General features: G+C 45.4%; 1 protein-coding gene across 2 annotated transcripts in view; it reads right to left on the reverse strand.

Moving 5' to 3' along the window:
- Positions 1 to 23,963, reverse strand: part of SPTBN1 (spectrin beta, non-erythrocytic 1) — a 91,329-nt gene that overhangs the window by 56,748 nt on the left and 10,618 nt on the right. Inside the window, exon 1 of one of the 2 annotated variants that reach the window (XM_009982866.2) lies at positions 18,909 to 19,111. The exons of the other annotated variant lie outside the window; for it this stretch is intronic. Within the exon in view, the coding sequence (XP_009981168.1) occupies positions 18,909 to 19,017 (109 nt within the window). The 5' untranslated portion in view covers positions 19,018 to 19,111. Of the gene's footprint in view, positions 1 to 18,908; positions 19,112 to 23,963 lie in introns of those variants that run through there. 2 annotated transcript variants of the gene reach the window in all.

Raw genomic sequence — 23,963 nt, forward strand, 5'->3', positions numbered from 1 at the left:
TGCAACTATGACTCTTTTAACATGCAGTGCTGTGTAAAAACTGACATGCTGAGGGCGAGGTGCATCCATGAGTGATGATACCAGGGATTTAACATCAGCAATGGGCCCTGATCCGCTCTTTATGAATCTCATGTGATCATTTTGACAAATATCCTTCATACTTTCAAAACCACGGTTTTAGGTTTTGAAGATTAATTAAAACTAGGGGATATGGGTGGAGCTCCAAGTGTCCTACAGCTTGCGAAAACATTTGTTTCCCAAGGGTAAAGAGAACCGCGCAACATGCAAAACACGCACAGCAGGAAAACGGAAGCGGCTCTAACAGCAGTATTGATAATAGAGAATCCGACTTATCTTGAAGCAACACTGGGAAGGAAACGTCCTTTATGCGGAAGCCCCCACGACAATACTACGAGCATACAAACCCCAGCTCTGTGGTTGTGATAAATCAAGGACTGACTTTGTTTAGGGGTTTAGTAAATAAACTGGAGTTTGTATACTGGAATTCACATAAACCAGGGCCGGGAAGGATCACAAGCAGGCACCTAGCCCCCTCCCCGCCTGAGGACAGTAATTTCTTCCTCTACTAATTGGATGAGAAAAATCTCTAACAAAAACGTAGTCAACTCTCTGAAAGCCCCGCATGCCAGTCGCTGAATCCCCCGCGCGGCAGCGGGAGGGGGTCACCCGCACCGTCCTCCCTGTGTCACACGCTCAGCTCCGCTGACAGAGCTCAATAGGGCTGTGCCAGAATAATGGAGAATTTGTCTTAATAACTGCCCTGGAAAACACGCGGCTGCGGGAGCCGGCGGAGAGGAACGTGGGCCCCCGTGACCCCTTTGCCGTTCCCACATGCCGGGAAGCGTTATCAGCCCCAGTCCTCGTGGCACGAACTGCTGCTCTGGCAAGGGTTACCTGCACAGTCACCTGCTTTCTGGAAGCAGCTTAAAGAGGATCTGCTCCCTTCCATACCGGTCAAACCGCATTTTCAACAAACTGACCTTGACTCTGTTTCGCGCCCCGTTGCCAGCGCGGCGCCGGTAACACGGCTCTCAGCCCTGGCACTGCCAAGGCCCCCCCGTGCCCCACCAATGAACAGCGACGGGGTGCTCCCACAGGAGCTGAAATGCTGCTGAAGGAAACAGAAATCAGAGCGCAAAAGGAAAGGAGGACTGCTGCCGGGTGCTCCGGGTGCGCGCGGCCGCCTTGGGACAGCCCGGCCTTCCAAGGCACCCAAATCCTGCCCGCCGGCCCACCGGCGGGCAGCTCGTGCTACGCGTTGTCAGTGTTTGTGGACCCCTGTAAGACCTCGAGCAAGGCAAATCAAGGATGAGTTTTAATCCTCAGCTTCAAAAGCTGCAGGAGGCAGGTTTACATCTTTTTTGATTTCCATGCTGACAGTAATTTTTCCAGCTTAAAATGATTTTTTTTTCACTGCAGCAACAAACGCAGCCCGTGTGCACCCTACTCGAAGCATGGCCACACACACTGACTTAGAGAGCAGCTAAGCCTTGCTCCGGGCACACCACATTTGCTGATATCCAATATCCACAGCTTCCTAGAATTCCCCGCATCGTAACCCAGGTTAAGCATGCACAGAGATATCAGAGCTCCCTTTCGCACAACGATGCTCCCAGTACTGCAGGCTTTCAGGGCGCAGGACATCACACTGCATCTTCTCATAGATGCAAGGATACGGAGCTAAGCAGACAGGAGTATTCACAGTTTCACCAGTTCCAGCCCTGCCTGGAAGTTTTTCAGTTGAGAAAGACGCCTGAGAGAATGGCAGATCAGCTGCTGGGACTAGAGTGTTGGGATCAAACAAGATTTTATCAGGAAACAACATGAACGCCTGTACTGCAATAATTTTCACCATTTGTTAGAGTAACAGAAGACTGATGCTGAACACGAAATAATTCTCATATGGGTCTAAGCTCTGCTGTTCCAGGCAGGCTTGAGCACAGGCTTGTACAAAATAACTCCAGAGCCCTCAGCAGATCTGACAGGACCAAGTAAGAGCTCCTTCGGTCACCACCCCAGTAGTGCCTGGAGAAAAGAACAATACTGGTGGCTCCTGGTCCTTATGTTTCTCGTCCAAACAGAAGGCTGCATGCTGGGAGGAAGGCTGGGCACTACCAGCAGCCCTGGCCTGCGAGTCATGCCAGAGAAGGAGGCTGTGGTGGGGTGTTGCGGCTCCTGGCAGGCTAGCAGGACCCCGTCCTGGGCTGAGACCCTCGGCTAGGACGCTTCATGGGACTGACTGATTGCAGGGCTGCGTGGCAACGCAAATCAGTCCACCAATGCAACACTAAATATAATCCAGAGGGGAAAAAAGCACCTCTGCACATCTGTATGGATCGGCTGAGGAGAGAAACATCTGCTTGGACAAACACTCCCCAAATGATGGCTCTTTCACATGCATGGTATATGAGTACACATGGCGATAAGAAGCCCCGAGAGAACAATGCATAAGCATGTACAGTCAAGCAGAGAGAGTCCAAATTAAAACATACTGGAATTGATCAACAGGGAAGAAAATGATGGAAGGAGAAAGTCAGGAGGACTATTAGGTGTCTGTAGCGAAAAGGAAATACAATTAATTTCTCTCAACATTCAAGTGTCCTAAGACTATCTCCCCTTCAGTAGTAAGGCAATAACACTGAGCAGCGGATGCTGCTTTTCTCCAGCTGCAGATAGCGGGTCAGGACTGAAAACAGGGTTGATGAAAATGCAAAGAAATGTGTTTAACATAGAAGACAGAAGCCCATAATACACATGTGCAGAGGCAGGCAATGACCTAGAATGAAACCTGCTGGAAATCAAACTTGCACAAATCTCACACAGAGAACATGATATACATGGGTCCAATGCTTAGAAACAACAGGTGAACTTCAAAAAAAAAGTATCTCCTTAATTTTTACTGCAATCTTGCAGTTTAACATGGAAGAATGTCTGCAGCTGATGGTTTTGGTGCAAATAGGATATATTTGTTATGGTTATTTTACGGCACAAAACAATCTGTGGTGCGTCTTCCCCATCAAAAACGGTGAGAACACGCCAAAGCTTCGACATGCTCGAACATGACTTAGACAAGAACTTGAGCGCGAATGTGAAGGATGACAAAGCAACAAGGTGATTTTGTTCATGCTGTATTCAGCTGGAGATTTTCATTAGGAGCAAAATCCTCGCTGCTTTCCTGACTCTGCTACACAGAGACTATTGTTCCAAAGTCAGGGGTGTGCTCAGCAATCCATTCTCTTTTACTAGGAAGCACCAGCCAGCTTCTAAATCCTATTAAATATCTACCCTTGTCTACTAAACATTACAGCATGTGACTGCTTTCACTGCTGAAAATGCTCTGAAAAGAAAAAAGGGAAAGCTCCATAATGCAGCATGTGGAAAAAACAATTCTGCTGCTTTCTCTCTTTGATGTCACTAAACCTCACTCACACAATGAAATGATGCACAGAACAATGTCCAGTAGCCAGCCAAGCATTACAGGGTGTGGAAGGGCAGGTCCCTTCATTGTCTTTATTTTTATACAGAGTTTATGGCATTTTGGTGTCAGCAACACAAAAATAAACCTCCTGAAAGCCAGCTCCAGATTCATGCAGAAGAATGATTATGTTCAGCCGAAAAAACTTTCTGTAAAGTCTCCCAGAGCAGATAAATGAAACATAAAAATCATCTGGGTTTAACAGATTAAACTGGTGGAAGAACTCAGCTTTTTTTTTTTTTTTTAAATTAAGATGACAAAAGTGACATATTTAAGTAGATTTAGAGAGAATATGTGCTCAGCTCTCCTTACATTGGTGCAAGCTATGTGAACTGCTTGTTTAACTTCTGGAAAACTGGAACATTAAATTATGTAAATACCTCCCTCATCATGACCAGCTCCCTGCAATGGAAAACACCCTGTCACACAGCCCATCTCATAAACATTAACCATGCACCTTTTTTTTTGGTACTCTAGGATACCAGCTGACTTCTTGTTTTTTCACATGAAATGCAAAGCAGCTACAGAAATGCAACCTTTCTAGTGGATGATTAAAATGGTTTAATGCTTCTAGGAGCGGCTCTTGGGAACACCTACACCCACCTTCAGCTTCCAACACCATCGTCTGCTCTGGTTTCGGTAAAACCACTCACATTACTGAAGTCCATTAGGAGAAAAACATTCAAGAGGACCAAGGACTGATCTCCAAAATGTATTTGGAGAAAGATGTCACGAAACCATTTTTACAGCAAAATAGCAAAAGTACAGTTGGATAAAGGAATAACTTTCTGGTCTAATAAGCGTGCAGTATAGAGTTTGAACGGACCTCGTTTTAAAAACAGCATGAAAAATACGTCAGTGTTGTCAGAATTTAACATAAAAGGACACGAATGCCTTATGGCTGGTTTGCACTTGTCATTTTTTCCCTTGGAGTAACAGACAAATCGCTTAATGAAAAGAAGCATGGAAAAAGCATCGGCCTGTCCCAGGACACTGCTGACATTCCCAGACAAGAACAATGAGAACCTGAGGTCACGGCACTATTTCAAGTACGCACAATCTTGTGGGGTCTTTGCAGTTTCCTTTAAAAAACATCACGAGCAGAATGCAGGGAAGTGCCAGGTTTTTTGGAGGGGGAGCAGAGCTGCTATTTTCCATACTTGCCCAAACCACTGGCTGACGAGCAGTGTCAGCAAGGCTGAGAGCAAGGCTGGGCACAGGCACACAACACGCCAGGTGCTTCACTACGTAAGGTCCACCTTATTTCTTCCCGTGTTCAGCAAACCCAGCAGAACGAAAGAGTTTTTACAGAGGATTCCCAATTGTCTATAGGAGAAAAAAAACTAAAGGGGAGGAAGGAGGAGGTTGTCCGGTTTGGTTTTGGGTTTTATTATTATTTCTGTTGTTCTCTTTTCCTTTCAGCTCTCCTCCCTCCTCTTCGCAGCTGCAGGCGATGCAACAGTTCTCACACAAGACTACTACCAACCCAACTGTGTGACCAGACCAAGATCCTCCTCACCTCGGTATTTGGAAATACAGAATTGTTACTGTTAAGCAGAGATGAGTCAGTCAGGGATGGGCACCAGGACTCCGCATTCACCGTGAAGGCAGAAGAATGGATGCCAAAACCCATCTTTTGCAGAGCAAACCCCGGCACTGCGGACAGAAGCTGACAGTGGCACACATCACCTTGGAGGAAGGGGACCTGCCAGTGGTGCAAGGCTGGATGCCGCCAAGCAAGAGAAATTCGGATGGGATATCAAGAAGAAAGCTGTCACCGTGAGGGTGCTCAGGCACTAGATCCTCCACAGGCCATGGGAGCTCCATCCTTAGGGGTATTCAGATCTCGACAGTACAAATCCCTAAGCAACCTGATCTAACATTGAAGTTGACCCTGCTCTGAGCAGGTGTGCTGGACCAAATAAACTCCTCTTCCAACCTAAAGTATTCTGTGATTCTATGAATTCTAGCAAGCTTAAAAAGACTAGGCCAGAAGACTGAGCTGATAGTATTCCTATGGAATCCCAGCGAGGGGTTTCAGAGAGCTGTGGCATCTTTTCTTTCCTCTGAGGCACAAATTGAGACCTTACATGGGAGAAAAGTTGAAGCTGTGGTATGTTTTGACCACGCTTCTTTAAAAACTCATTGCAATCAGAAAGAATAGATGATGAAAGAAATGCCAAACATTTGTTGGTTGTATGTTTCAATCTAATTTCACTTCAATGACAGAAAAGCACAACTAGAAAATAAATACGTCTATGATGAATGCATTTAATCCTTTCAAAATATTAAATCTAGGTGCTAAGAGATGTTATCGCTATAATTAATTGCTGTTAAATTATAATTTTCATTACCGCAGAAATCTTTGAAATGGAAGAACGTGTATTTAGACAACCGCCGTGCTGATCAGGGATTAATAATAGCTGATTTCAGAGCCTTGCCGAACAATGCAATGTTTAGTTCACCCGGTTTCCATGGACACGCACTAATTTACTATTGTTAATTGCACGCTCTACTGCGGAGTCAGACGGGCCACGCTGTGCTGGCAGGCTGCCCAACAAAAGCAGGAACAGCACAGGTGAACCAGCTCGAGACCTACACTAAATCCCAAAGGTGAAAGCTGAATGAGTAACAGCAATAAAAATATTACAGATTACAGTAAAAATTACTTGTATCACTGAAGAAACCACGGTATTTATAACATGCAGTGACTTCTAAGAAGTGAGTTTGAAAAATGACTGAATTTTAATGAGATTGGAAACAACCTGCTAATAAGAAGCATTAGAGGAAAAATCCCTAATCTCCTCTGGCTGTAATCTGCAAACCCATCCTGCGGAGCTCCAGCTGAAGTTCTGCACTTGCTGTCTTTTGGGACTGGCAGAACCAATTCCATCACCTGTTGGCTTGCTTAAGAAAAGCTCCAGAAAACTGAACCAGAATGTAAAATTTGCTACACACATTCCAGTCAGTCACTCTGCATATTAAAGTTCTTTAAGAAATCCATGTGGTAATTTAAAAAAATAATATTAAATCTTTCTTCCCATGCCATACCTGCTTTCTTGGGACTTCTGAGGTACAAACTAGTTGCACATACATCCTAATTCCTCACCTCAAAATTTTCCTGCTGGTCTGTTTGATTCCAATCCAAAGGTTGTTTACTGCTTTTGTGGGACAATGTGGCATGTTTAAGCAAAACCATTTTAGCCTTTGGAGTTATGCAAGAGTGGAGAAAAAAAAAAATACCTTTCTAGCACAGTATTTCCTGTCCATGTAACAACTTTCAAAGCAGCACCAGAAAAAAAAAAAAAAATCCTTTGTTTGAAACTCTTGAAGGTCTCTGATATTTAAAAGGTAACACAAATTTGAAGAAATTACCTGGGTAAAATTGTACTTTGAACAACCTAAACATGAATCTCCATCCCGAAACACCACCTGTTTTTCTAGTCGTACTGATGGTGTAAGGCACTGACTACGCACACTGAAAAGCTCTACACAGGTACAAAGGTGGGGCTTCTCTTGAAGGTATCCAGGACAGCTCCCAACCATTCACCTTCTCTTACTTTCCTAAATTTTTAGCACACTGAGAAGATTAAGTGTCAAACATCAGCTCAGCATAATCAATACAAGAAGCACCCAAACGCTCCTGATCAAAGTCAATTCATTGGTGCCTCCTTAATCATGTTGCACATGGGTTCTGGATTCTGGGCTTTCCCCGTCCCTCAAAATGTGAAACGGCGTTGGTTTTAAAAAAAAAAAAAAACAAACAAACAACCAGAAAACAAAAACAAACAAAAAAACAGACTATGAAATATGGCAATTAATAAAGGAAATGCAGAGCACAAGGAATTCTGAAAGCTAAGCGCCTACTGCTCCCAAAAATCCATTAATGTAATACTAATGTCATTAAAAAATAATCCAAGTATTGGTTAAGCACAGAACTGCTGCACATTTGCCTGACATATGCGGTCAGACTCTTTGAACTAAGACTTTTTATGTGCTTATACCCAACTTACACATCTTCACAGCCAAACCACACAGATATACACGTGTACCCAGGCATGAAAACGCATTTATGGCATCTTACACAGATCGCGTGCGCCTTCTTCGTATGTTCCTGAAGCCTGAGCCATGACAACTCACCGATTTTCAGGTCTCCAAACTTATGGCACGTTTCAGCCTAACTCAAATACACAAGACATTCATGCATTAAAAAAAAACTCCATGAATACACTTCTGAATATGAAGCCCACAGTGGTCTGCAGCCGGTGCCAGGGGAATGTTTTCACACCTGACAACAGGAGCTAAAGTGGAAGGGAGAGCTGACCTCTGTAGCACAGAAAACAAAAGGTGTTCTCGCCTTACGCAGTTCACAACCATGCACTTGAAAACTGCTGGGAACTGGTTGGGATCAGCTACGCTCATGGAGACTGGAGGAGAGGTAAAGGACAGCCCCATACCCGGCCCACTGAGCCATGGACTGTAGAGATCGCACCACCCTGCCCAGTCGTTTCAGTCATTCCAGAAAAAGAGGTGAAAAAAAGTCCCCTCTCAGCTGCTGTTTTATTCTGTGTTGCTCAAAGCAGCAGGTGCTGGTCCCAGCCCTGCTGGACCCAGCCCAGAGAGAGAGCAGCTCTCCTGAAGCTGGTGCAGAACTATGCTCCAGCCCTATGGAGGATGCTGCGGCCAGGACATGCTGCACGGCTAAAGATTTTACATATTAGGTGTCCTTAAGTGTTGTCTGTTCTCCAGGACAACTTGTGACTGGTTTTATTTAGAAAAAAAGGATCTGCGGTGAGGAACTGGCTGGAAGGCGGCTGGCTCCAAGCACAGAGGATGCACAAGGATCTTTCAAGTGGCACAGAGCATCGTTAGCATCAACATGCTGGCAAACATCAGCACCACTCGCCTGTGAGAAGCAAATGTTCCAGTAAATAAGGATTTATCACATGGGGATTTTAGAATATACCCTGCCAGGCATCATTATTAACATATTTATTTTGGGGGAGAGATAGAGAGAAGCATTTAATAATATGTGAGCAGCAGCGGATTTAAGGAAAAAATGGACCATAACTTCCATGTCTCGCTCCGTGAACTCCTTCCGTAAGGACTCAGGCAACAGCTATGAACAATCATGTCCAGATGCGACCAGCACATAATCTGGTATTAGAGGCTGGCAGATTATCAGCGCACCTGTAGAAGTGACAGTGGCCATGACACTGCCGAGGGAACAGTCAGGAAATTGTCTACGGGCACTGTCCATTTTCTAAAGTGACTTCCTTGAGTAAGAAGTGAAACGCGCCTTCCTGCTGCCAGCTGACGCCAGGAGGGTGAAACAGAACTGGCACCTCACAGGGGGAATGAAGCCTGTGGAGGCACAGAGAGGGAATGGGGTACAACCCACTCTGAGAAAGTCAATACAGTTTCCATAGCCATAGCTAAAATAGTTTCCCCTACCCCTTCCCTCTCCTTTGGGCTCAAGATTACAGTCTCAATCCAATTAGATTTCACCCACCTAAACAACAAACCACCACGTACGCCCTGGCTTCCATCAGCCCCTCCAGCCCCAGCGTGCAGGGGCACAGCACAGCCCCCTTGGCACAGGGGTGACAGTGGGTGCATCCACCTGCACTGGGGGTGCAGATGCTGCCGTCCCAAGGAATCACTTTTATTTAAACAACTTGAGATACTGAGCATGTAAAGGTAGGGTTAATCCAAATTATTGAACTCCCTGGACGTCAGAACAGTAGAAAGGTCAGAAGTTCAGGACAGAGCCCACATCTGACGTTTCTAGACACCTCCCCTATTTACTCAGAGCCTGACTTAATTGTTGTTCCGTTAAAATGCAATCAGAGTACAGTCACATCCGCAATTTCAGAGCAGTTGCTTTCACTATATTGCCAGACAATCTGGAAAAGCTGAAAAGAGGAATACATCCAGAAAAAAAACGGCTGTTGCCCTACCAGAGTAAACCTAGTTTCCCTGGAAATAACTGTGGAAAGATGCTAAACTACATGCAGGATTCATGGTTACTCAAAGCAAACCATAGTTAGCTGGCTACAGATGAGACAGCCATGTTTTCACTTTCCTTTTTTCCTGGAACCAAACCATAATCAAATTATATTTTCAAAAACTGCCTGGGCAAAATAAGCGCTAAGAACTGGACTTTTGGGATTTTTTTTGCAAGTGGAAGGTGGAACCCAACATATGGTATCAGTGCGGAGAACCTGAAACCAAGAGGAGTTGTTATTTGACAGAATGAAGAAGCAGGCCTGGATGTGAGAGACAAAAATGCCACGAGCAAGTCCCTTGGCACCGTGCCGTTGGGCAGTTGCACTGCCTGGGCTGAGGTTATCCAAAAAGAGGGCTCTGCACATGGGCTGATTTTCTGAGGAGTTCGCCAAGCCACCACGTTACAACATTTAGGTATCTTTGTTAAACCATAGGAGTTTTTTCCAAGAAAAATCTAGGCAGCCAGCAGTTATTTTGTTCAGATAAACTCTTAAATCTCCTTGTAACCACGCATTGTTTTGTTTAATCTCTGCGGGCATGAGGCCACCCCTTGCTTGTGATTAGAGTGCTGGAGTAATACAGATCATTTTTGTACCTTGCCACCACGCTTTCTTCACTGTCCCTTTGGTACGTAATGCTCCAGCTGTTCTACCTGGAAACTCAGTTCTGACAATTAAAACAGACAAGAAACTTAAAGAAACCAACCTTAAACCAAAACCAATCCTCAGAAACACATGCCTGGCATTTTGACAGTATCCAAGGCAGAGGTGTTTGCGAGGGACAACAAGCACGAATCCCATGCAATACCATTTGGGATGATACTTTTCCTCCTTGCTAACATAGGAAGTATTCAAAATCTGCAAATGAGAAATCATATTTTTGACCTCCTGCCCCTCACAACCACCTTAATACCGTTTTACTAAAACCAGTGCAGGATTGTGCATTCTATCGATGACCTGTCAAACAGAAAACTGACCCTGTCTGGTGTGCACATGTAACTGGGCCTGGGCTTTCAAGAGCTCCAGCTTAAATTTTTATGAACAAACCCAACTTGACTGAGCATGGAATTATCAGCATTTCCAGTTATATCTGAAAAGGCCACTTGGTAATGCCAGATCTTTCACAGGACCTTTGAAAAGCCACCAACGTGGCCCCTAGACTACGCCACAGCGACGGCCTGCGTGTCTGCTGAACTGCACTGTTCCCCTCCAAGACTGAGGGGCCTTTTTCTTTAAGCTCCTTTCCCAGTGGAACAGTGGGGCATTCAGCACGGCTCCCAGGCCGGTTAATATTAGTTTGGCTACAGTGGTTCTCCTCCAACAAAGGAGGCTCTCAGCCCTCGTCCCAGCAGCAAGTGTACAGGGCCTTTTGTGTGAACGTGGGCTCTCCCGGCCATCGCGACCTCAGGCGCCACATCAAAAGTCACAAGCATGAGTGGTCACCATCCCTCTTGTCTTTTCTCCTTTGAAAGAAACGCAGGGATTCAGCTAAACACATTTTTAGGAGCACAAGCAATTTTAGGCTCACATGCCCTCCTTAATTACATTCAGGCTATCACGGAGGACAGTAGGGCCGGAATCACTTTGGGTGCCAACTATGTTCAGTATGTGAGTGTGAAATGGTGTGTTCGAAGCTGAGTTCAGAGCAGGGCCCTCCTCCCCAGAGCACCCCTGCTCCCATCGGGAGCTTCTGCAGGGCACGTTATCCTCTGCTTCTGCTTGCCAGGCCGCCGCCTTAGGCTTGTGCCGAATTTCAGAACTGCTGGAACACTGAGCGATCCACGAGTTTCTTACTCTCCCTGTGAATGACCCTTTACTCTGAAAGGACTAATTTTGAGTTGGGAGAGGAGCTGTTTGCTTAGTACCCACTAAATAATCTTTACCTTTGGAGGTGTTATATCACTTGAATGACAACACTGGGAAAACGACTGCCAACCCCAGATATAAATTCCAAACGAAATTCCACATTTGATTTCTTGTGGGAAGAGCAAATAGATTCTAAACCACTTTATTTATTTAATCTCCTTCACCACAGCTTTTAAAGTTAATGCAGACTAATTCCCAGTTTTCCCAAACCTGTCTATTCAATGAAGATAATTCATTTTCACACAAGGACAAAACGTATCATTGCCTTACCCTGCTACTTAATGGCTGATAATTAGTACTACTGAATTCAACTTAAACAGGAACAAAAAAGACCTTCAGAACTGTTAGTAATCAAATACTCTTTCAATGAATTCTGACATGAAATTCGGACTCTGAGCAGAAGGGATGCACCTACCAAACACCATGTCCGGCGCTGATATATCCCAGAAGAGTAGTTTAGTACAGGGAATAGGGAATGGGGATTTTGTGAACCACATTGCAAACCTGTAATTTGATTTTCTTCACTGTTGCTCCTTAGCTTAGGTGGCATTTCATCCCCCTTAATAGTCAAAGCATGCACCCAACAGAAAACAGAAAGAAACGAAGAAGAAAGAGGAGGAAAGCAAAAACAGATTGGAGAAATAACTCAGGAATGAGACCCTACCATTGTTCTGGCTTTTATCACCGCTTTCATCTCTGTCTGTAGTCTTTTTTTATTGCCCCACTTTCCACAGAAGTTAATGGCAAAACCCACAATTGACCTGAATAGGGCTCTTGGATAGGAAGAATATTTGGAATAGGAGCCTGTACTCCTACGTGGTTACAACGTGCCTACGAAACATTGGACATCCACTGCAGAAGCACAAAAGTCCCAGGCCCTGTGCTGGCACAAACGGCGGTGTTTCCAGATTCCCAGGTGGGGATTTACACCAGTTAAGGACATTACACAAATCATTTTACTGTTCTAACTCTGGCAACGAATCACCCTCAGGGTATTCAAAATACCTTACTGGCCCATGTGAAAATATCTGCTTACAAGCTTTGTTTACATCACAATTTCAGACACAAAAAGTACACCAGAATCGTCCCTTTTTTAAACAAAACTATGCTTCAGAATCTAGAGTTCTCTGTTTGCTTTAAAATGAAGTTTCTTATACACAGAGTTAAAAAAACCCAAACATTACAAACATAATCTAAACAGAAACTGAAGAGAACAGACTACAAAACACCTGAGGCAACAGCTCAGAGTTGTGAATTTTCACAGTTATTGCAGTGAGGAGCCAAATCCAATTTAAACGTTTACTTTTTCAACTGTATCAACATTGACCACATTAGCAGAAACACCTTACTCTGTGCTCTTTTAACTTGCTTTCTGTATCTCCACAAGCACCAAAACCAGAAAAGGGTAAATTTCTGGGAATTTTGAAGACAAAAAGAATTACAGAGCTTTTTAAAAGGGAAAGCAGAAATTTGGGACAAAACGTTGTCTTCAGTAGCTATAGGATTACCAAAATCTAGTTTATTTCTCAACAAGAAGAAATTTAATCTTGAGGCATGATAACAGTTTATCTAGCAGTAAAGATGGAGTTGCTGTACTCTTCTAAATAGCCCTCTAAAACAGGGAAAATACAAAATAACGTTAGACTTTATTTCTCACTCTTCATTCTGAAATAAAGCCTTTCACAAGAACTTTCTGTTAAGTTTTTCTCAAAATCTCATATTTGGCTTTGTCGAGTTTTTTAATATCAGGACTGGGACAGAATGGGAGTGAGGGGTTTGAATGCTTTAAGTTCCTGGGTGTTTCTGAAGTTTATTCTCCAGAGACAAAGTCACTCCAGAACCTTCTTCCATAGGTTTGGTATACATCACCTAGGCAAAAACTTAAAAAGCATGGGGGCAAAGTTAGATCATTTACGTGCAATGAAATTAACAGACAACACAGGCACAGTCACTCAAATATGGCTTCCACTTCCGACTGTACTTGTCCCCTGCAGCAATATTTCGGACTAGGAATAAATAACGTGCCATTCCACAACTTCTACAGCGTAATGGTAGGCTTTTACCTCTGGAGAGGGCAGAATTTATAAGGCAGCTCTGAGTAGCCTTGTCCGACTGCGATTCTCTGCATCAGGCCTGTGCTACAAGGGGACGTGCAAAGAGTTTAAATTTGACCAGTTGGCTTTACGAACAGCCAAATACAAGTCCTAGCGAGTGATTTGCTACAAATGTCCATTTTAATGAAGAACCTGGGCATGTTAGTTACAACACTTACCCAGTCATTTCCTCCAAGTTAAATCCCTAAATTATACACTCAATTAGTTAGCCAGATCGCTTTTATAACCTGCACATGTGAAATATTTCTAGACAGAGATGACTTTCACCAATATTCAGCTACCATCTTTGTTTCAGATGGCTAAAATGCCCTAAAACTGAGTCTCGGATTCAGATACGTCTGCAGTAATCTTTACATTGGAAAGAATAAGAGTCCAGCTAAGACAGACACACACATTCAAAACACGGTGTTTGAGATCACTTAAAAACTGCTTGCAAATCCAACAGGGCTTCCAGTCTTGTAGCTTGTGCTCATGTGTTCACCAAAACCAGGAGAATGAAGTATGCTGTGACACATGCAGGTTTTGGAACAGTTGCAGACAGCAGAAAAATCAAGCAAAATTTGCCACAGGAGTATGAATAAATTTGCAACTTCAGTGGATCTGAGAGAGTGGGGGGAAAAAAAAAAAAAAAATCCATGTAAACCAGACACATTTCATCTGGAATGAAATTCAGCCTTCCCCCATTTCACCTTTAACAGAAATTACCATGACAAGAAATGCCAGTGACCAATTTGGTAGACAAAGTAGGATGCCCTTCAGTTCACTAATCACCGCCTGCAGGTATGCAGGTCACCGCTCCAGAGAGCCTGAAATCCTTTAAAAGGGAAATCGTGCAAGAAGGAACACAGCTATTGAAACTGCCTTTTCCAAGGGCACCCACCAACTCCAGAGGATCCTGGGTGCAGCAGCAGATCTCCCTGCCCTGGTGCAGGACAGCGCTTCAGCAACTCCTGCGAACCTGTCAGTGCGCAGCGGGAGCTCCCTGTTTGTCCTCGGGGACAGGCAGGGATCTGGGGGTAAAACTTTCTGGCAGGAAAAGCTGTGGGGAAGCCCTGCTTCGGAACAGAAAAACAATCCGGAAAATTTTCGTGCTGCTCTGCAGCCTGGATGGGAACCAATCTGTGCATACAGATCCCGATTGCCACTGACTGCTTAAAAATAGAAACTTGATGTCAAACTGGAACCCGGAGCAAACCTGCTTGGGCCACTGCAGATCAAGGAGCTCCCCTGCTGAAGGGCACTGCTGTCAGAGCAAGGTTTCTGCCCCAGAAAGATACATAAGACACTCACTCCTATGATTGCAGTTTTTCGGGTGTAGGTAGTGCTGTGTAGCCACAGCCTTCCATCCCCACGAAACAGAGTTCAGAATTGATCTAAAGCCGGCTTAAATGCTCCTGACGGGAAAGACAGCCCACCTTTCCTCCAGCCTTATTCCACTGGTCACTACATCAGCAGTCAAGTTTTTCTAACCACACTATTTCTAACTTGGCTCAAAAGCAGGAATACAGGCACTTCCACCCAGGCACCCCGGTCATTAGAACACATCACACTCCCACTAAAAACGAACCTTTTCCAACCTGAAACGCAACATTAAGAAACCAAACGAACTAGAAAACAGGAGGGTACATCCCAGAGCTCCTTTGAAAGTTGCCTTTCCTCTGGGGGTTTATCAGGAGCACAAATCTCATTTACTCCCATCCCCCAGGATTTTACATCTGTAATTGCCACTGGAAATTTCACACCTCGGGCACAGCCTTAGAGCCCAGACCCACCGACCCACCTTTCCAGTTACACTGCGGGAGCTGGTAGAGTCACCAGCTACTAAATGCCACAAAGGTTAATAAACACCACGCTGTCCTGTTAACCAGGCGGGAAGGAGTCCTGGACCAGTGACCACAGCTGCCTCCCTGGACTGGTGGCAGCTCCCCTGTGGCACTGGCACTCTCTGCCTTCCCTATGGAGGTGACACAGCTGCAGGGATCTCCTTCCAAATTCCTGACGTGCATTAACCTCTTCCTGCCAACACCCACCCCGGCACCAAGCCAGCCCACAGGGTCTTGCCCCGTTACGGCAGCCCAGGCGACAGCCCTGCTTTATAACGACGACATACCTGCTTCGCTTTTCATTTAATTCCTCAACTGAGCAGGACAAATTTTCTCCAGTGACGTACCCTGCACGAGCTACATGGCAACACGTTTTCCACAAACAAGGTTTGGGGTCCTGTCTTTACTTGCAGAGAGCTACTGCAGCCCAGCAACACGATCCCTTTCTACGGAACAAGTGGCCATGAGAACCAAAACTCCACACCTAGGTTTAAGAAGACAGCAACTACTGATAGTATCTCTCACTTATCATTCCAGGACTGGGCGAACTAACCATAATAAGAACTTACTGAAACTTAATAAAGGAAACAGAACTCGTAAAAGCATTTTTCTCCCCACACCTGTACTGATATTCTCCCGAGCACTGGGTATGAGTATGCTAAACTTCAAGATTATCACGCACAACTTCAGGGTTTCTTCTGACACAAAGACAGCCTTGATTCACCCGTAGCAGTGTCTTCTGCCACATCCTGCTTCGCTCCAGCCCATCAAGGCAAAGGGGAGCTGGGCTCTCCTGCACGGTGACCCTGCCCAGGTGCAGAAGGAGCCAGCCCGGTCCCTTCAGTGAAGTCCCACAACTTGCACTGGGCTTCACAGCCCACTGAGATCAGGGCCGGAAAATCTGCTTTAAAAGCTCCACAATCAACATCAAGTTGAACACCAGAGTCTCCTTACAATCCTCACTTCAAGGCATTTAAAAGAGGTGGAATGTAGGAGTGACTAGGTGATCACTATGCTCTGAACTTGCTTTGTCCCTAGCTTCTGGGGGCAGTTAGACTGGCTCCTCTCTTCTCATGTGAAGCTGCCAGTGCCAAGACTGACGTATTGTCTGTCTCAGGACAGAGGAGATCAGAGGTGTCCTCTGCCTACTGCCGATTCATGCTTGTGCTTCAACAGGGCCTAGGCACTTGCTCTGTGTTATTTCAGCCAAACCAATATGCTCCTAAGCGCTTTTTTTGAGGAAAACTCCCAATCTTTGCTCAATCTGAACAGTACCTTCCTATAATCTGTTGAAAAGCTGTGGATTCACACAAAAACTAAAGGAACTGTGAAAAATGAGGAGTAAATTCAGTGTGGGAAGAACCTATGTATATGCTACAGTAACCCAGTACAGTGCTAATACTGGTGCTGCTCTAGAGAGACCATCTACCAGAGGCAAGAGAGGTGAAACACAGTTAGAAAGGAGGAAAACACAAAAATAAAAAGGCAGGAAAGCTTCAAAAGGTATTTTTTACCAGAGACTGAAGAGGGTTTGAAACATATCTGCTCTTACTTGTTTGTACACCTCCACAGTGAAAAAGGTAAAACTGGTGATAAATTTGCAATTTAAAAACATTACATATATTCAGCTCATCCTCGCTGGGGCTGAGTAATGCCCGCTGCCACAGAACACCCCATGTTTTCACCAGGGCCTTCTGCGAGAGGATGAGAATCACCTCAAAGTTTACAACTACAAGTTAATGGCTTTTTAGATACTCTTCAAACAAAGAGCCATTAATCCAAGGAAAGACACGGTCCATGTCAGCGGAGTTAAGCCACTCCCTTTACAGCACACGGTATTTTGTACGGTTATTTAGCATTTCATGCAGTATCTAGTGCATAACTGAGAACATTTCCTGTACCTAAGCTCCACCCTGAACAGGATCATTGGCAGCACTACTTTTCAAGCCCATCTACCTCCTCTGCAATGTGAGTAAACAGCTGTGGGATGGTCTACTGCGAAGTTCCTCCTTACAAGTGCAGGAGAACTCACTACATTTTATCTCTTTTGTTAGAGGAAATTGCAGTACGTTTAGGGAGAGCGTTGCATTTTTATTTTTTTTTAAAGTCAAGACAGTGCATTCCACTGGAGGGAAAACTCACTTTCTGTGCTTTCAACACTTCGGTCTGCTTTCCTCTTTCAATGTGATGTAAACACACAGATAATGGATTCCTGAAGCAGTGACCCTGAAAATGATAAAATCTGCCTTCTTTAGACTGCTAACTTAACCAGCAAAGAAAGAGGCATGAGCCAGTACTTTTTTTCCATGCCACAAACTTACCTCGTTCTTTTTAAAGCGAGTACCGCAGCCTAAGATCTGACAGATGTCCAAGATAAAGCCTCTAACATATTCCCTGGTGTGCAAGTTCGGAGCCTGGATTTTCCATGCCTTGCCTGAGGAATGTCTATGTTGCCAGTGTTTAAGATGCTGTCATTTTATCTTATTACATCCAGTATGCAGCCATTACTCTGAGCCAGTTTACAAGATAAACAAAGTACTATGAATGAAAGGTTTTTTTTTTTTCCCCTCCCTTCTTAGGCCAAGAAATAGGAACATTCTTTGCACTAACCAGGCTCTTCCTCCCTCTCTGACAGGAACCACAGGACCACACTTGTGGCACAGACCAGAGTAAAATAAGAAACATGCACAGAAAGGCTGAACTTCACTGTACTCTGGCTGCTCTGGGATTATTTACGGAGTCACATGGATGTAGAGAAGGAGGAGGTTTGGTTTTGGTTAAGAATTCTTTTTTATTTTGAAACTGCAATGCTAGAGTTCATTCATCCCTGGGACATGCCTTACCCAGAGAAACAGCAGAGCTCGTTTTACCCTGTCTGAGGTAGAGAGATGCTGGGCACAACCCTCCTCCACTACTAATGTGGGTTTCCAGCCCAGGTCAGAGGCCTGCCCTTTAGAGAGCACACCAGCATTCCCCGAAAGAAACGTCCATTTTCTCACACAGATAAAGAGTTTAATGGGAAGACATTGAAGGACATTCTCCCTCTCTAAAAGCAGAGAAACACAAAATGAAGAAAACTGGGAATGTTGAAGTACCTGAACGCTTTCTTGGAGACCACCTACGACATGAGCAAAGTAATTCCTTTGGAAATTATGCAACTGCTGTTCATCTGCAGAAGTTGAGCCACCCGCCTTTACAGGAGGTACGCGGGGAGCTGGAAAGGGCTCTCACACTGCAAACTGCACCCCAACAAAGGCAGGATTTTATGATTAATCTCCAGAGTCACGACTGTATTTTATTTCAGGATAAAAGACAGACCACTTCTCACTCTCCCCCTTATTGTTCTAAGTGATTTGTCCGGGTTAGTCCTGATCTGTAACCCCGGGACATGGGACATGCATCTTAACACTGTGTGAGACTGAGGACACCTTCAGAGAGATAAAAGCCACACAGTATCTCTTAAAAGAACACAAAGCTTTTTCCTGCAGCACCACTTTGGCCTCTCTCATTAACACCTTGATGCAATGAGAACAAGCCCAGACTAACATGTTTACAGGGATCATATCCAAGCAACACCTATGAAAAACCAGCACAGGCTTACCTTGTAACTGCTTGAATCTTCCTTCTAACTGATTATAGTTGTACGGCACCTGAGCTGCATATCCTGGGGACAACGGCCCGGGCATACTGGTTGATTTTTGTAATTCCATTTACAGGTAACACAGGGATACGATGAACTGCAGCATAAAGGAACCACAGGTTTCTCTACCATACATCCGAGTAAATCCCAGCTTCCTCTGTAGTTTGGCGTCAGTCCCTAGAGAAAACTGCTCTCTCCGAGCCCTAAGTAAATAACAGCTTCGGTCCAAAATCCAGCGCTGTGGGTTGGTGGTAAGTTGTCTGTAATGGATTCAAACTTAAAGCACCATGAGGGTTTTTTTGGTGTTTTTTTTTTTTTCTTTTCCCCCGCTCCACTACAGGCAACTCTCAAGTGCTCGAATCTGGTTTCCAACGCTTGCCTGGCTCTGGTGAAACTAAATCAAATAAAAGCCAGCCTGCGATTCAGCCCCAAGTAAAAGCAGCACGGAGCCACGCGCTGCCGCCCTCGCCAGCGCTCCCAGGAGCCGCGCACACCTCAGACCTTTCTGCTGGTTTGTAATATAATCAGCAGCCGCCCCGGTGTGGGCTGATGTCACTCGATTACCATACAGCACCGTGGAGGAAACGCAGGCTGTACCAAGGGCGAAGGGGCGGCGGAGCACGGGAAGAGCAGGACGGCTCATGCAACGCTGCAGCGAGTCCTTCCGCTGGGTGCAGCCCGCGCCGCCCCGAGCCCCGGGCACCAAGGGGCAGCGGGGTCCCCGGCCCTCGCTCCCGACAGGCCCGCAGCGCACGGTGGTATCTTCCTGAGCAAAGCTGGTGGAATTACAATCTTTTGTTAAGAGCCTCATGTAACGGAAAAGTCTCAGATTACTATCGCATGAAAAGGAGGGCACTTTTCTTTATTTATCCGCCAGGCTGTTCGCTTGAAAAAGTAACACACACACGCACAGAAGCACTCATTCAGTGTTCAGCAACAGGCGAGCAGGGGACGCAGGCAGATGTACGCTCCAGCGCTCCGGGAACAAACGAAAGCTTTGTGAAAAGGTTCTTTAAACGGCCAACCCCTGTCGCTTCGTTTTATGCTCCCTGTCAAGATGGAGGATTTTGACATCTCCTATGGACGTGGCTCCCTGCCCATTTATCAGCGTGCTGGGTATTACTGCAAGATTAACGGCTGTCTGGGCTGCGCACTGGAGGGGGAGGGCTGTAACATAAACAAGGATGCCTTGCCTGGGATTGGCACCTTCATGCCCTGCTGTAACACAAACGGGCACAGCAGCAGGGCTCGGTACTAGAAGTCAGTTCCTGCAGATGGTACTAGACAGAGGACGCCAGTTTTCCCTCAGGGGCACGAGCTCCGAGCCCTCCCTTATTCACAAGCGAAATTAAAAGGTCAATTCCACATTCATATTCTCAGTACGCAGCATTCGCCTGTTCATTTTTAAAACTGCTGATAATGTTCACACAAACGTTTTCTCTTTTCTTGCATTTCCAAATTCCTTTCCAATGGAATCAATGTTCTCTTCTCCTCCCACTCTGTCCCCTCATTAAACATTTCAAAATGTTGCCTTTGTTTTGATACTGTCATTTCACAAGTTTTTAGTCATATAGTAATTTATGTGAGGACAATTTCTGTGGGAGAAGCTTGGTCCACTCCCACTGCTTCACTGCAGCCCTAGCTCCTACCAGGCAGAAGGTGGAAATTCCACCAGTCGATACCAACGCACCGGGGAACAAATGTGCCAGAAGTCCCATCATGAAGACTGCTAATTTAGGGAGAAGTGATGGAAGTCAACACTTCTCCACTGAAGCGGGGGTTTCCAAAAACACACGGACTGTTGAAAATGCCTGGCACATTGCTCCCAAGGTCATAAATACACGTACAATATTTATGGCTTTTAACTATACCGTTTTACTTAAAACAACACCACAGTCCTAGTCTGGAGTTGCTTATTATATTGATACAGAAGGGCTTTTACCAGCATATTTCCGTGAACCCCTTTGTATCAATAAAGCTGTATTTACACAAGGCTCTTGGTACCACAGCAGACCTCAAGTCGAGCCTAAAACATTTTTGAAACTTGGCCTTCAATCTTTTCAGCACTACCTACACTTGGCCACGAAAGACTGTTCAGCTGCCCGAGACAGATTTTACAGGTCAGGGAAGAAAGCGATGGTCTGCAAGGGCAGCTGGAACACCGCCGTCCGGGGGCCGAGGTGCCCTGAGACCGTGTTTGCAAGGCCAAAGGGGGGTCTGAGGAAGCACCTGCAGCCGTGGCCGCGGCAGGCAGGATGCTGCTCTCCAGACAACAATGCGCCGCGGCGAGCCCCCCGTCCTGCTGAACCTTCTCCTGTTAATCTTTGCACAGCCCGCTGTCCCCCCAGCCGCACCGACCCCCCGCTGCAGCTGTGACCATGGCGTTCCAGGCTGGGACGGGGGGAAGAAAGGTAACAAAAAATACAAAAGGCTCCAAAACGTCCGGGGACAGAGCTCAGTAAACTGAGCCGTTAACATACAAACGCCAACTCTCCGAAGCTCGAGGAGCGTGTTTTACCCAGCGCACAAGTACAGGCTTATTTCCGCCACACATTTTTTTCCTGCAGCTTTCTACCCACAGCAGCTTTTGCCTGCTCTGCCTGACCTAGGCTATAATTAAACGAAACCCTTCCCCTGGAGAGCCGGCAGGCAGCCAGGCCCTACCTGCAGGCGTATCAGCTCATTGCTGGCCCACCTTGAGCAAACAGGTGTTGCTATGCGAGCTCAGAAGGTAAAACTAAAGTCCAAGTGACTGACAGGAGAGCTGGGGCATTTTTAACACCATGAAGGCCGTAAATCAGGAGCCAGGAACTTTTCCCCAGCTGAAAGCTTTCCCAACACCTTTGGCAGGCGACGCGCTGACGCACGTGGCCGTTTTTCAAAATATTCAAAAGTATTACAAAAGCAAGACATTAAAAACTAAAAATTATCAGTTGGCTTTGACCCACATAAAACACAGCCTGGCTTTCCCCAACCCATCACAAACCATTAACACCACGTACACAAACTTACACTTCAGACTGTGGGGCACATGTATCTGGTAAGCTTCGGATTCTCAAGAAATACTAAACAAGAACTGGGGGTTGAGGTTTTTTGTCCATGTCCCCTCTCTGTCCCACCCCGATGCTGGCCTGCCCAGTAGCACGGAGTGCTGCCTTAGAAAGAGAAGGAATTGCAGCAAGTTGGGAGCAGCATGGGCTGCCCAGCGAGCAGGGGGAAAGCTAAAGGAAACGGGCAGAATCTGTGTTTGAACTGAGCCTGTTTTGTTCAAGGTTTGAACAACCAGAGACACAGACCGAAACACGTCGTGGAGAACTCGGCAGCACTCACCGAAATCCTGACCTCGATTAGCTGCCACCCAGGCCGCGTTGGGGCTGAACAACAGGTCCCCAAGTGACAGATGTGACAGCCTTTGTCACGGATGGCAGCAGTCCCGCAGCGCCAGGCGCTGCTGACTCACCTGGCAAAGGCTCACTGCTGCTCTGCTGGGCCTCGGGAGCACCTTTGGAAGGCTCCACTTCACAGGCTGGTGAGAATTCAGTGGAAAGAGCAAAGTAAAACGGGGATCTGTCTGTATTTGCGAAACTCAACACTGTCTGTAGCAAGACTTCTTAAAAACAGGCACCCTGCCAGTTCTGATTTTTATTTGAGTCACATCAATCCTCATACATTCATTTGCTGTTGACTCCAGATTAGTAAACCTGAGACCTGCATGCTGCTGCTGTGTAGCAACGCAGCGGGTCGATCACAAGGCTCTCGCATGCAAAGCCCTCTTTTAGACCTGGTTTCTACTCATTTTCTCCGTTTCTCCTTAACTGCCTAAGCCCATGACATTAGTAATTAGATAATATCTTATGGAGGTGAATTAATTCTTTAAAGGCCATAGATAAGATTACTTTTAGCACTGATCCAAGTGTAACTTACCGAATCAACACAGTTTGAAATTGTCTGTGGTGTAATTCATCACTGATTACACCGCTGGAGAAAAATAAGGGCCAAATCGTATATTAAGTTTAGTATACCAAGGAGAGAGGGTTTTGTTGGGTGCTTTTTCCTCCTCTAAATTTTACTCTTAGCTTTCTCCCATGACTGTGAAATGATTTCTGCTTGCATTCTTTGAATTGTGCCTCTCCTACAGTACCTGACTGGTAACGATGGCTTGCAATATTTGTGTACTTGATAAGAGTAAATAAAAATGCAAATTATTATGCACTTAACCATATTGCAAAGTATGACTTAGTTGACATGATTAGAGCTTTGCAAAGCCTCAAGGAAAACAGCAGGTGCATTACAGCAATATCAGGAATGCAGAAGTAACATCTGGAGGCACTTGCTTACCCCAGGACAGAAAAGGAAGTCAATGGGTTCCTACCACAAAGGGAAAAAAAAACTGTTTCTAAGGAAGAAACTAATGTCAGATCTGGCAAAATTATCATCCAAATCCCTAATCATCAATGTTTCTAAGACTAAACAAAACTGTCACTTTTCTTAGCCAAAAGAAATCACCTAAGAAAAACTTTAGCACACCCTTAAAAAAGGTACAGACAAAAAACCCTCTGAGGAAATCCTGGACAAAGATCCAGTTCATAACTCTCTTACAGAAAATAACTGTTTTCAGTGTGCAGTGTTAATATTACTCACACAGCCTCGCTAGAATTGGAATAGCTAGAAATTCCCCATCAAACTACACTATCTTCCACCAATAAAGTCAGCCAACATTGGCTTCACAATAAAGACAGCATGTCCAAAACAGGCCCACCCTCAAAACACACTCACTTCGTGCACACATGAAAAACCAGGCAAGCAATGCAGAAAATGTTCCCTGGGTACCATAAAACCAACACATGCTTTGTAGTGTTGTGTTCTGAAAGAAAGATGGGATTTTACAGCTCCACGAAGGACAATTATCTTTCTAATGGGAAGCAGAATGCACGCCAGAGCTTACAATAATTACGGATCTGGTTAATCATCACCCTTGTCTTCCCTCTTTACTCTTATTTGCTCTTGTAAATTCTC

Source organism: Tauraco erythrolophus, chromosome 2, assembly GCF_009769465.1.
Source record: "Tauraco erythrolophus isolate bTauEry1 chromosome 2, bTauEry1.pri, whole genome shotgun sequence".
NCBI classification, from domain to species: domain Eukaryota; kingdom Metazoa; phylum Chordata; class Aves; order Musophagiformes; family Musophagidae; genus Tauraco; species Tauraco erythrolophus.